This window comes from Hemitrygon akajei, chromosome 22 (genome assembly GCF_048418815.1).
Source record: "Hemitrygon akajei chromosome 22, sHemAka1.3, whole genome shotgun sequence".
In the NCBI taxonomy this organism is placed as follows: domain Eukaryota; kingdom Metazoa; phylum Chordata; class Chondrichthyes; order Myliobatiformes; family Dasyatidae; genus Hemitrygon; species Hemitrygon akajei.
The window spans coordinates 65,660,877-65,675,143 of record NC_133145.1 but is presented as its reverse complement, the minus strand read 5'-3'; the positions used below and the strand labels follow the sequence as shown (position 1 = coordinate 65,675,143).

General features: G+C 42.5%; 1 protein-coding gene across 1 annotated transcript in view; it reads left to right on the top strand.

Moving 5' to 3' along the window:
• LOC140714841 ((E3-independent) E2 ubiquitin-conjugating enzyme UBE2O) overlaps positions 1-14,267 on the top strand; it is a 163,030-nt gene that overhangs the window by 100,480 nt on the left and 48,283 nt on the right. Inside the window, exons 10-11 of the mRNA XM_073026496.1 lie at positions 5,081-5,235; positions 13,308-13,420. Coding sequence (XP_072882597.1) covers positions 5,081-5,235; positions 13,308-13,420 — 268 coding nt within the window. The remainder of the gene's footprint in view (positions 1-5,080; positions 5,236-13,307; positions 13,421-14,267) is intronic.

Sequence of the window (14,267 nt, the reverse complement as noted above, 5' to 3'; positions counted from 1 at the left end):
TTATAATTTCACATGTTGATTTCTACAAATCCTCCTACTTGCATTGAAATATACACAGCTCAGGACACTATGCTCAACCTTTTGATTCCTGACTTTACGGTCTTTAACAGCATCTGCCTCCTCCACAACCTCTTCTCTATCTGTTCTGGCACTCTGGTTCCCATTCTTTTGCAGCTCTGGTTTAACCCCCCCTTAGGGTTAGGGTTAGGGTTAGGGTTAGCAAACCTTCCCACTAGGATATTAGTCCCCTTTCAGTTCAGGTGCAAAACATCATTGTTCACATTGTTTGTCAGTGATTTAGATAATGGAATTGATGGCTTTCTGGCAAGGTTTGTAGATGAGATGAAGATCGGTAGAGGGGTAGGTGGTGCTGAGGAAGCAATGCAATTGCAGCAGGACTTGGACAAATTGGAAGAATGGGCAAAAATGTGGCAGATGGAATACATTGTTGGGAAATGTATGATAATGCATTTTGGTAAAAGGAACAAATGTGGAATATTAAGGGGAGAAATTAAAAGGGGAGAAGGCTCAAGCATCAGAGGTGCAGAGGGACTTAGAAACATAGAAATCCTACAGCACAATACAGGCCCTTCGTCCCACAAAGTTGTGCCAAACATGTCCCTACCTTAGAAATTACTAGGGTTACCCCTTAGCCATAACGCTAACCCCCCCCCCCCCAACCAAAACAGCTTCCAAAGTGATATACCTTTTGTTGTGTGGATTGGCAATAGGGGTACTCTGCACTGGCCATTTAACCCCTTTCTCCTTCCTGATTGTCACCCATTTTCTTGTGTTCTGCACCTTGGGTGTAACTACCTCTCTATATGTACGATCTATTACCCCCTTAGTCTCCTGAATGATCCGGAATCCAGTTCTAGCTCCAACACTTTAACGTGGAGTGTTAGGAGTTCTGTATGGGAAAGCGAATTTGAAATACAGATTAACTTTTAATTGTGGGCATACTGCAAAAGGTGCTTTCCTTTCCTGTGAACAGTGCTATACAAAATCCAGGGATTTCAGTGGAGTTGATGAGAAGAATGAAGAACCGGGGACATGTGATCAGTAAATAATTCGGTGACATGAGGGAAGTTCTTTGTGGAACATGAGTGATTAGGGCCTGGGTTGCACTTGTAGTTCTGGATTGTGGCAGGTATGATCTACTAGGATGATTTCTCTGACGAGTGTTCTGCAGAGATCCATACTGGGATCTCTGCTGTTTATGACGTACAGGAAACAGGATTGAGATCAGTTTTGGCTTTTTTCCTTGGAGCGATGGAGGATGATAGGTGACCTGATAGAGGTGAATAAGATGTTGAGAGAGGTGTGATTGTGTTGATAGCTAGAGGCTTTTTCCAAGGGCCGAAATGGCTAACGCAAGGGGGCATAGTTTTAAAGTGCTTTAAAGTAGGTATGGGGGAGGGGGTGTCAAGGAAAAGCTTTTCATACAGTGGTGGGTGTGTGGAATGCATTGCCAACTACAGTGGTGGAGACAGATATGATACGGTCTTTTAAAAGATTCTTAGAAAGGCACATGGAGCTTAGAAAAATAGAGGGCTATGTGATAGGGTAATTCTATGCACTTTCTAGAGTAGATTACGTGGTCAGCGCAACATGTGGGTTGTAGGGCCTATAATGTGCTGTAGGTTTCTATGTCTTCGGCTGTCTATCGGAATCCAGTGACGACATCCACTCCTTTAACGGTGAGGTCTTTGATAACTATACAGTCCTATCCTGGACCCACAAGTTCTATTGCAGGTGGGACATGTATATGTGGTAATGATGGCAACCATGGCTGCATTTCTCCTGGCTCTCTTCTGCTGTCTTCTGGCTGTTCTTTCCATCTCCAGAATACGAACCCCGTCCCTACACAGCTGTTGCCAAGTGTTACGGTCGGCAGCAACATCCTCCGGGTCCTCAGGTCTGATCTTGCACTTCCTTAAAGTATTCTTCATCTGATCCTTATAGCGCTTCTTCGGCCCTCCAACTGAGTGTCGACCATGATGTACCTGGCCGTATAACACTCTGCAGGGTAGCCAACATGGGGGCATCCTTATCACGTGCCCCAGCCACTGCAACTGATGCTGGGTGATCATGTCCTCAATATTTCTGCAGTCGGTCTTTACAAGTATTTCAGTGTGAGGCACCCACTCATGCCAAGTAATTCCCAGGATGTGCTGAAGGCAGCTTATGTGGAAGTGTTCCAAGGACTTGATGTGAGGGCTGTAGGTTACCCAAGCTTCACAGCCATAAAGGAGAGTGGTGACACAGACCGCTTGGTATACAGCGACCTTTGTGGAGGGACGAAGGCTCCTGTTCTGAAAGACTCTACACCGAGGTCTCCCAAAGGCAGCTGATGCCTGTTTAATGCAGCTCTGGATGTCATTGTCAATGCTGCTATCCTCAGAGAGAATGCTCCCCAGAGATTTGAAAGATGGCATTACTGACAGCTTTTCATCACCAACAGTGAAGGCAGGTAGGGTGGGTGGGGCACTAGCACTCCATTGGCAAACCACTTCTGTCTTGGTGGTATTGACGGTCAGCCCCATCCTGCTGTACGCTTTCAATGCCACAACAAGGACAGTCTGAAGATCCTCCAGAGTATGGGCCACAAGAGCACAGTCATCTGCATACTGCAGGTCCAGGACCCGTTCTCTATGGAGTTTGGTGGTTGCGTGGAACCTCCTGATGTTAAAGAGGTTACCATCTAATCTGGCATCCACTGCCAGACCACTGCTATCCTCAATCTCATTGTGGAGAAGCTTGGTAACACACAGGAGGAAGATGTTAAAGAGCACTGGAGCTAGCACACACCCCTACCTCACCCCTGTGTGTACAAGGAAGGACTCGGACTCTTGTCCTCCTGTGGTCACCCGAGCAGCCATCCCATCATGGAACTGGCGGAGAATGTTAACAAATTTATTAGGACAGCCAGACCTGAGGAGGACATCCCATAAGAGCTTTCTTTACACAGTGTTGAATGCTTTGGAGAGGTCAACAGAGGGCTGCCGGGCTGTGAAGATCATGGTGATCGTGCTCCTGTTCTTCCTAAATCCACAGGCAGCATTGACTCGGTGATGTTGCTGATGAGCCTCTGAAACATCGCCTTAGCCAGGACCTTTCCAGCAACAGAAAGGAGTGATATGCCCCTACTATTGCCGCAGATGGCCTTGTCACCTTTGTTCTTATAAATTACAATGATGTTTGCATTTCTCCATTGCTATGGGCCATACAAAATGAGTGGTGGACTGACAAAGGCACATGAAATCCAGTCCTTTGTCAATAATAATGACATGCATAATTTTTACAATGCTGTCAAAACCATCTGTGGCCCAATAAATTGATGCGTTACTCCCCTGAAAACAATAGATGGTCAAACACTTCTGAAGAATCAGAATACCATTCTGCTGAGGTGGACTGAGCATTTTAACACTTTGCTTAATCAGGATTCTGATGCAGACCCCACCATCCTGGACGAACTGCCTGAACTTCCTCCTATCCACGACTTCAGTCTACCACCAAACTTCCAGGAGGTTCTATCAGCTGTCCATTCCCTTAAGGGACAGTAAGTCCCATGGCACTGACAGTATCCCTGCTGAGTCACTGAAGAACGGAGGGTACATGTGTATGCGCACCCTCGACCAGTACATCACCAAGGCCTGGACTGATGAGAACATCCTACAGCAGGTTTTTATGTAAAGATGGGTAGAAAAATATTTGATGGAGTTTAACCCAGCCAAATGTGAAGTTTTGCATTTTGGGAGATCAATTCTGAAGAGACTGTTAATGGCAAGATTCTTAAGTGTTGATGAGCCGGGGGATCTTGTGGTCTAAGTCATAGCTCCCTGACAGTGGTGGGTTGATAGGATGATCAGGCCACATCTGGAGTATTTCATTCAGTTCTGGTTCTCCCGTTACAGGGAGTATATCGAGGCATGGAGAGTATGCAGAAGAGTTGTACCAGGATGCTGCTTGGATTAAAGGGATAATCCCTTTATAATAAGAAGTTGGACAAACTTGGGTTGCTTTCTGTGGAGCAGTGGAGACTGAAGGGAGGTTTGATAGAGGTTTATAAGATTGAGAGACATAGAGTAGGCAGCCAGTATCGTTTTACTAGCATTGAAATGGTTGATTCTAGAGGGCATACATTGAAGGTGAGAGGGGGGTTAAATTCAAGGGAGATGAGGGGTGTTTTTTTTGCCCGCCCCCCCCCCCCCCCCCCCGAAGTTGTGGGTGCAAGGAATGAGCTGCCTCTGGTGCTGGTGAAGGAGACAAACACAGTCGGGGCATTCAAGACATTCTTAAATAAGCAAATGAATGTGCATGCAATGGAGAGTGGGCATTGTGTAAAGGTAAGTTCATAGCTCCCTGAAGGTAATTACACAGTTTACTACTGTGATATCTGCAGTTCCTTAAAATTGCTGAATTGATGCTGCATAGAATGGGTGCAAACTGATGGATCAAAGCACTTCCTTGGTGAGTTTCAAGGGTAGTTGAGATTTCATGTTGCTGTGCCTCTAGATTCAGAAAGGCTAAGTTTAAGGGAATCATTGAACCAGAATTTTTCTACTATCTGGTCATTTCATGTTACTGATTTTAGTTTTTCAATTATTTAATTGTCCCAGTTGAATGAGGGTATTGGGATTATTAATCTGTACATCTGGATCAGTAGCTCAGTAACATTATTGTTTCTCTACCCCCTTGTTGAATTTGATTTCCCAAAACACAGCTGCAAGACAGTTAGGGTGAAAATGGCATATGAAATATTTCAGTAGAGAAGAACCTAAATAAGGTGAAGTGAGGTAACTATTATTTGGATCAGATTAAGTGCATGTCTCATGACAAACCTGTGGGTTTGGAATGTTTACATACTCAACACTAAAGGTATTATCATTGTAGCAGGTCATGAATTAGCCTGTACTGTTGGAATTGCCTAAGTAGTGCTATGCTTTGGGTGCTACCTTTTGGCTGATGCTTTGACTTTCTTACAATTTGCCTATCTCAACTTTTAACACTGTCTTTTCCTCACTCCTCTGTAACTTGAGAAGGTAATTTATAAATTCTAATGTCATTTCTTTCCTAGAATTGCTGTGGAGATTCTGAAAACCAGCACCAGTGTGGATGTGATGTGGCAGGATGGTACAGTAGAGAAAAATATTCGATCCAATGACTTGCTGCCAGTCCATCATGTGGATAATAATGAATTTTGCCCTGGAGATTTTGTGCTGGACAAGCGTGGTAAATGATGTTGTTCAATCTTAATTCTAAGAAATGATTAGTAGCAGAGCAGAAAATGCAAGAGAACATAATTTGTTTGTTTGAGGACATGTTCATTTTCAGTTGTAGGTGCCAACCACACTTTGAGTTCAGTGTATATTGGCATTGTACCATAGTGCTGAAAGTGAGCTCTATAGATCAAGGATAGATGGCAAAGAAGATTCTTTACCACTCTGTCAACTTATGCAGCCATTTGCAGGAATGTACAGACTTGGACCCCCGTGCTTACTGTCAAAGGTCTGTCATTAACAGTGCCATTTTTCTGCCCATATCTGTGACCGATTTATAGCCTGCTCTATCCTATGGCCGTCTTCAAAACTATCCAGGCTGTCACTGATCTTTGTATCATCTGCAAACTTACCAACCCATCCAACTTCATTTTCATGCAAGTTCTTTATTTGTATATGCACAACAGATCCCTGCAGATTACTAGTCACAGACCTCCAGCCAGGATAAGTCCCATTAACCACCATGTTCTGTTTTTCATGAGTAACTCAGTTCTGAATCCAAATGCCCAAGTCTTGATAGATTTCATACATCTCAACCTTCTGGATGAGCCTCCCATGTAGGACCCTGTCAAATGCCTTTTAAAATCCATGTAGACTATATCCACAGCTCTACCCTCATCACTTTTGTCACTTCAATAAAACTCAGTCACTTTAGTAAGACATAACTTGCCCCACAGAGTTAGGCATGATTTTCCAAAAGCTCATTAATGACACCCCTAAGAATCCTCCTCAATAACATGAGACTCACCTGTCTATAATTTCCAAGATTATTGGCATTTTCCTTGAATAGACCATAAGACATAGAAGCAGAATTAGGCCACTTAGCCCATCGAGTCAACACTGACTCAACCTACAAGCTAACCTTTAGGATGTTCTGTACAAGGACTCCCAAGTCCCTTTGCATCTCAGATTTTTGGATTTTCTCTCTGTTCAGAAAATAGTCTGCACATTTATTTCTACTGCCAAAGTGCATGACTGTACATCTTCCAACATTGTCTTTCATTTGCCACTTTCTTGCCCATGCTCCTAATCTTAAGTAATTCTGCAGCCTTCCTGTTTCCTCAACACTATCTGCCCCTCCACTAATCTTCATACCATCTGCAGACTTGGCAACAAAGTCGTCTATCCCATCATCCAAATCATTGATATACAGCATAAAAAGAAGCGGTCCCGACACAGACTCCTGCAGAACACCACTAGTCACTGGTAGCCAACCAGAAAAGGATCTTTTTATTCCCACTCACTGCCTCCTACCAATCAGCCAATGCTCTAACCATGCCAGTAGTTAAACTTTCCTTTAATACCATGAGCTCTTAACTTGGTAAGCAGCCTCATGTGTGGCACCTTCTGCAAATCCAAGTATACAACATCCACTGCATCCCTTTTATCTATCCTACTTGTAATCTCCTCAAAGAATTCCAACAGGCTTGTCAGGCAAGACTTTCCCTTAGGAAACCATGCTGCCTTTGTCCCATGTTGTCCTGTGTCACCAGGTACTCAGTAACCTCATTTTTAACAACTGACTCCAACATCTTCCCAACCACAGAGGTCAGGCTAACTGGTCTATAATTTCCTTTCTGCTGCCTGCCTCCTTTCTTAAAGAAAACATTTGCAAATGTGGAACAATATTAGCTGCTCACCTATTCTCTGGGACTTCAATGTGGCTATCTCGGTCAAATCCCCCGCAGTCTAATTTCTTGACTCTGAATAACCTGGGGTAGATTACATCAAACTCCAGAGACATCCACCTTAATGTTTTATAGGTAACCCCACAGTATTTCTTTATCTCAAAATGCCCTGGTGGGTTAGCATGCTTCACACTGATCTCCACATACTCCACATCCTTGGTGAATACCAATACAAATGTTGCACACACCCTCTGCCTCCAAGCATGTGCTCCCTCCATTATTCTTGAGTGCTTCTGCTCCCTAGTTATCCTCTTGATCTTAATGAACTTGCAGAGTGCCTTGAAATTTTCTTTAATCCTCCTTGCCTTTGCTACTGAAATCTCAGTAAAGGGAGTTGTAGTTGAGGAACTGGAAAGGCTTGATGTAGATAAATCATCTGCTCCAGATGGGATATGTCCTAGGTTGTTGAGAGAAATAGACTTTCAAATTGCAGTGGTCTTGTCTGTAATTTTCTAAACATTTATAGACCCAGGGGTGTACATAAGGATTAGAAAAATGCAAGTATAACCATATTCGCTGCCATAATTTCTCTGCAACTGTAGGTCACTAAAGTTAACATCAGCAGAGCAGAAACTTTGAGAAATAATGATGGGAGTAAAATTAGAAATTTCTTGGGACAATGTACAAATTATTGTGTATTTAGTATAAATGATGTTTAATTGCTTTATGGAGCTGAGGTTGTATGAAGATAATGTGTAGTGGGCTTTCACAAGGTGCTTTGTAACATAATACAATGTTAGCAGCTTGTCATTGAGTATGAAGCCCATGGAATTTTAAAGCAGCTGAGTGGTTTGTACCTGCTGCTTCTTAGGTCAACATGTCACAATTCTGGATTAAATTCAAAAGGTCAGATTTTGTCTGACTAGATCATATAAAAACTGGAGTGGTTAGGAGAAGCACAGAAAGATGACTCAACATCTGATCATTCAGGAAGGGAGCCCTTCACATTGGCAGAAGGGTGAGGAACCAGAGGACAGAATTAAGATGATTGTTAGAAGAATCAATGTGACTTTATTTTTCCTCCCAGGTTAGTGTAGGATGCTCTGCCATGCAGGATAACGGAGACAGATTTTATTGTAGCTTTGGCTGAATGCTGAACGAAAATGACATCTCACTGGATTGTTTACTGAAGCTGTTGGCAGAAAATTTTAATCAGAATTTTACAATGTTAGGGCTCTAATCTGAAAATGGAAGGCAAGGGATCAAGGTAGAGACAGATAAGGCCAAGTGATAAAAAGTGAGATACGTGGAATGAAGGGAAGCAGAGGTTTTTTTATTTTATTGCAATAATGTAGATTAAAAATATATAGAAAAAAGTTAAATTTGGCTGGAGGCAAAAAATGCAAGGAAATGCATTGATTGCCATGGTAGGATAGTATTAGTGTGGCACTATTACAGCTCGGGGTGCTGGAGTTCGGAATTCAATTCCAGTGTCTCTGTAAGGAGTCTCTGTACATCCTTTGCATAGAATGTGTGTGTTTTCCCTGGTGCTCCGATTTCCTCCCACAATCCAAAATGTACCAAGTAGATTAACTGGTTATTTGTAAATTGTCCAGTGGTTGGATTACTGTTAAATCGGGGTTGTTGGGCATTGCTGGGCAGTATGGATGGAAGGGCTTTTTCTGTGCTGTATCTCTAAATAAATAACATAAAGGTAGGAGTAGTAGCCACGTTAACAGGATATAATCAGCAAATTCGGGGGCATGTAAGAGGACCAGTGAAATTATTGTTGCTTTGGTGCTAAGGGGTTAAATGGGCAGAATTTAAGTGTGCACGGGAAGTTAAAGTAATATGTGGAGCACCATTCTGGGGAAAGGGCATCACTGACATAAGAAAATGAAGCCATTCAAGTGGTTGACATATTTGTAGGGGAGAATTTGGGCACCTGTGACCATAATTAGTTTCAAGATGGTGATGGATAAACCTAGGACTGCTTCCAAGCACCTTAAAACTTTGCCCTCTTGTGTTAGCTATTTCAGCCCTGGGAGAAAGCCTCTGACTATCCACACAATCAATGCCTCTCATCATCTTGTACCTCTATCAAGTCACCTCTCATCCTTTGTCACTCCATGGAGAAAAGGCCAAGTTCACTCAACCTATATGTCCTTATAAATCTCCACTGCACCCTTTCTATAGTTTTGATATCGGTACATCGATAAGTATGGTTAGAGGAATGCAGACCACAAACAGGCAACTGGGACTATCTCAAAGTAGCACATAATGCCCGATGAAGTCAGCAGATCAGGCATCATCCATGGAGAGGAATAAGTAGCTTTTGAGACCTTCCATCAGGACATCACCTGATCTGAGTTCCTGTAGCATTGCGTGTTACTTTGGATTTGTAGCATCCATAAACTCTTGTTTGAGACTAGGTCATGTAACAACTTGGTAATATGGATTTATTGGGTTAAAGGGTCATTAACAAATGCTATTAACATGCTCAAAGGAAAGAAATTAATCTTAAAATTCTCTAAGTATATGAAGAGCAAAGGGATAGCTAAGGAGAGAGTAGAGACCTTAAGGGTCAGTGTAGTAATCTGTGGGGAGAAATGATAATAAAAACTTCTCATTGTTATTTATTGCGGAGAAACTGCTATGTTAAGGGAAAGAATGATCATGTTCTCGAGTGTACCAGTGTTACAAAGGAGGTGGTGTTAGAGGCTCTGAAATGCACAAAGGTGAATTAATTCCCAGAGCCTGACCAAATGTATCCTAGAGTATTAAGGGAAGCAAGTGTACCAGGGATGGAAGATAGCTAATGTTATGCTTTTATTTAAGAAGGGTAGCAGGGATAAGCCATGGAGTTATAGACTGATGAGCTTTAAATTAGTGGTTGTAACAACACTTTTGGAAGGGCTTTTGAGGAAAATTGAAAGAGGACAGTAATAGGGAAGGAGCTCAAAGATTAAGAAGGTGGTGCCCAGCATGGAGAAGCTCTTTTATACCACATAGATATGGAAAATTCCATTCAAATTTCTAGGTGAGAGTTAACCTACATGATTCTTATTCAAATAATGCAAACCAAAGAAACTTCTGGAGCTTTCCAGAATTTGTATAACCCCCAGGGCAGGGGTTCCCAACCATTTTTATACAATAGACCCCTACCATTAACCGAGGGGTCCATGCACTAGGGAACAGACAACTTGCAAATATGTATTGTGACCACTAAGGAAGCATATTAAACTGTTACTTGAATAAAAGTAATTATATGAAATACAAGCAAATAATTGTTAAACTGCAAAGAAAATACCAATTAACAGTCTAGTTTAAGTATTAAATAGTGAGATCCAGAAATCCCAGGAAAGCCAACCTCCAGTCGCTGGCCCAGATCAAACCTCTGATTTCCAGTCTCCACAACCCAGGCGCCTGATGACTGCAAATCTGGGCCAGGAACTGGCGGTCAGCAAGTTGAGTCGCTGGTAATGAAAGCAAGTGCAATGTTAACATTCATTTCAAGAGGACGAAAATACTGGTGTCTCTTCCCCCCCCCCCCCCCCCCCCTACAAAGGTAGAGCAATCCTTTGAAAACTTTCTTAAGCCAAAATAGAGTAAAGTGAAGAACCATTAATTTATATGGGAAAAATTTTTGTAGAAGTGAAAATCCTCTTTGTAATGTGAAAACAGGTTACTAATGTAGGTCTTTTGTAAAAGCAAAGTGGCATAAAATGAACATTCGTAAAGTGGGGAACACCTGTATACAAGCAAGGATGTAATGCTGAAGCTTTATAAGGCATTGGTCAAACCGCACTTGGATCATTGTGAGCAGTTTAGGACCTTATCTAAGAGGGGTTGGCATTAGAGACGGTTCAGAGGATGTTCACAATAATGACCCTTCCGGCCAAAATGGCCCCTGCATTCAATGCTCCTTCGGTCAGCATCGTCTGGGCAGATCGTGAAACGATACGTTTCACTATTTCTATGTCTTTTATGTTTGTTTTTTGTCTTGGGAGTGATTCTGTGGGTTGGAACCTGTGATTTGCTATTTGGAGATTGTTTGGGTGTTCCATGCATTAGGGTTCCACCGCTCTGCAATCTCCAGGAGACAGGCAGCGTGTACAAACCTCATGGTGGGCATGCTGTGGGACTGGGTGTGAGGCAATGTTCAACTCCATCTCCCCAATTAAGGCTTCCATTGTCCACTGATTAAAGCAATGAGAGATTGAAACTTAGAGGTGAATACAGAAGTTTGGGTGTTTCAGTGCTCTGAAGCCTTCCAAGAGGATTCCTGGAGACAGGCAGCATGCTTGAACTTCATGGCAATAGACTGTGAGATGGGGTGTGAGCTGATTAAAGCTTCCGTTGTCCACCGATTAAAGCGACGAGGGAGATTGAAGCATTGAGGAGAATGCGAAGTGAGTGCTGGCTGCCTGTCTTTTGATCTCCCTGCTACTGGAGAGGTGAGAGCCTGCTGTTGTGGCTGGAGAATATTACCAGGGATATTCTGTGTTTTGTATGTGGACTTGGAATAGAACAAAAAACTACAAGGCTGGGGAAAAAAGTCTATAGTCTGTATATTTTGCCTGATTTTTCTCTTTTTTTTGTGCATGGGAGTGGGGTTTGGGGGTTGATGTGCCTGTTCCACTTTTGTTCATTTTTTGTTGTGTGAAGAATTTCAGAGTATATACTTTTTTGAGCCTTTAATGAATCTAGCAATGAAAGGGTTAATGTATGAGTGATGGCTCTAGGTCTATACGTGCTGAGTTTAGAAGAATAAGGAAGGCCCATTAAAACTTATCAAGTGTTCAAAGTCCGAGAGAGGATGTTTCCTATAGTGGGTGAGTCTGGGACCAGAGGGGACAGCCTCACAACAGAGGACTGTCCACTTAGAACAAATGCAACACCCTGATTTTTACTACTATGCTGTAGGTATTTCATTTTAGCAGTTCTGTAAGGGCAGTCTGTTCTGCTTTCAGTCTGGTTGGGTTTGAACTGAGATAAGATAACCTGGTTGTTCAGCTTTGGAATGTAGTGTCAGCCAGTCAGAATGGTGGAATTGGGAGTAGGTTCTAGAGAATGCTGGGCGGAAAGGTTTTGTAAGGGTCCTTGGTGTGGGTTGAGGTCTTTTTCGGCGGGAGTTGGGAGAAGACAGGAGGGAAGGTGGCTGAGGATGCCATCCCTGTTGCACAAGGTGCTTTATGCAGATGAGGGGCTTCAAGGAGGAAGGACCAATACCCCCATGGGAGACCCATTTGTTTGAGATGGATTTTGAGTGACATAGGGAAGGTGGTGTGTACTGTCACGCAGACCAAGGGTCCAGCGCGTGAGCTACAACCAAGTTCAAGATGAGCTCCAACTTGTGTGCACATTTGAATGTTTAATTATAAAGGGCCCTTTTTGGCATTTTCTTTTTTTTTTCTTTAATAACTCTTGGTTAAGTTAATGTTCATAAATATACTGTTTTATAATTGTATGTAGTATACGATCTGTTATTTCTTGCTGACAGGCAATTGCAGGAATGGGAGGGGGGTAGTAAATCACACAGCATTCACACAAGCTGGGGTTTGGGTGGGCGAGATATCCCAACCTCTGGTTTGGCGGGACCGAAGTGCATATACCCTAGACGTACGGAGTCTGAGAAAGGTGGGTTTCTCACCGCGTAGTTCAGTGGCTGTTAGCAAGGGGCTAATGAGCCACATTTCCAGAGACACCCAGTTAAAAATAAGTTTCACAGACATGAGGAATTTATTTCGCCAAAGGATTGTGAATCTGTGGAATTAATTGCCACAAATGTCTTCAGCTGTCAAGTCATTGAGTATATTTAAAGCGGAAGTTGATTGGTTCTTGATTAGTCACGTCATGAAAGGTTACAGGCAGAAAGCAGGAGAATAGGGTTGAGACGGATAATAAATCTGCCACGATAAAATGGCGGCGCAGACTTGATGGGCTGTGTAGCCTTGTTCTATTATATCTTATGGTCAACGGTGGAAAACCAATTTACAAAAAGGGTAAGTAGTTGTTCTTGTAGCTTTTTATGCATGAGAGCAGAGCTAGTAATGGATACATTGCTTTTGTGTAGCACTAGCTCCATTAGAATCTTATGAAGAAACAAGGTCAGATGTTAATTTAGGGCCCAGCTAACCTGACTTATCATTAGAAAGGAAAATATCCTTTTTATTTCCTAGTATCTCTAGTAACCAATAAGTGTTCAAGGCCCCAGAAGCAGTACCCAACTGCAAAGCAAACAATACTTATAATAATTGAGAGATTATAATGTTTGACTTCTGTGACCTTGACCAAAGCTTTCGTCATTTGGATAAAGGAATATTATTAAGAATGCAGGTTAAAAATAGAACTTCAGTTTAGTTCCTGTTTTGCACTAACTATTGTTTCCTATAAGCTCAAGGTGCCCAGGAAATTGGTGTGTATGGCGTTGTCCAATCTGTTGACCACTTTGGGCGGACATGTTCAGTAAAATGGTTCAAACCGAAGGCAAATGGTAATGAGATTGAGGTGAGTAATTTAAAGAACAATTGTATTGAAACTGTGCAGATTTTTTGCTAATTCATGTCTGTTGGATAATTGGCTGTTAAAGATCTTGAAGTTGAGGTTAGAGCATAGGCTGTCTCCTGAAACAGTGTCTAATTTATAGTGATAATAGTTAGGATGTAAAAGTCAATGGAATTAAAATGAAGAAAATGGATCAACACCCAAGGTCCTTTGTCAGTGGATAGTTGTTTAATAGCATGTAAACTCCAGGCTTTAAGGTGGTGCTGTTCTCTGGCATGACAAAGGCACAAAAGCAGTCATGGTCATCCACTGAAATCAAGTAAGACCCCAGTTTGTGTCGACTCCTTGTATCACTGGACCTGGACTTCCAAGGTCAAGAGAGTAGAACTGTCCCAGTGCAACAGCTTTTCCTCTTTTAAAAACTCTCCCACACAGGTCATCTAGTCATTGTTGAATGCAACGGAGAACCAACGTTCTCCTTTGGAACTGTATCCTGAAGATGAGTTCAAGTACACTTGCAGTTGCCTTGCAAAGTTAAGTAGGTGAGAATTGTTACCAAGTTCAAGTTTAATTATCTTTCAACCAAACATAAATATAGCCAAATGAAATAGTGTTCCTCCAGGGCCAAGGAGCAACACACATTACCAGCAGCACATGGCACAAGTAACACATGTGGTTGTGATTTCAGAAAAACATAGTCACAAAAAAAATATATAACCCAAGTCCCTGAGTGGCACGACTTGAGTCCTGATCCAGTTTGTCCTTCCACCAAGCAAACCTTGGAGAATAGCACCAAGCAAACACTGGAGGGCCCCAACCCAGGACTAATTCTGGCATGCGCACCAGAAGC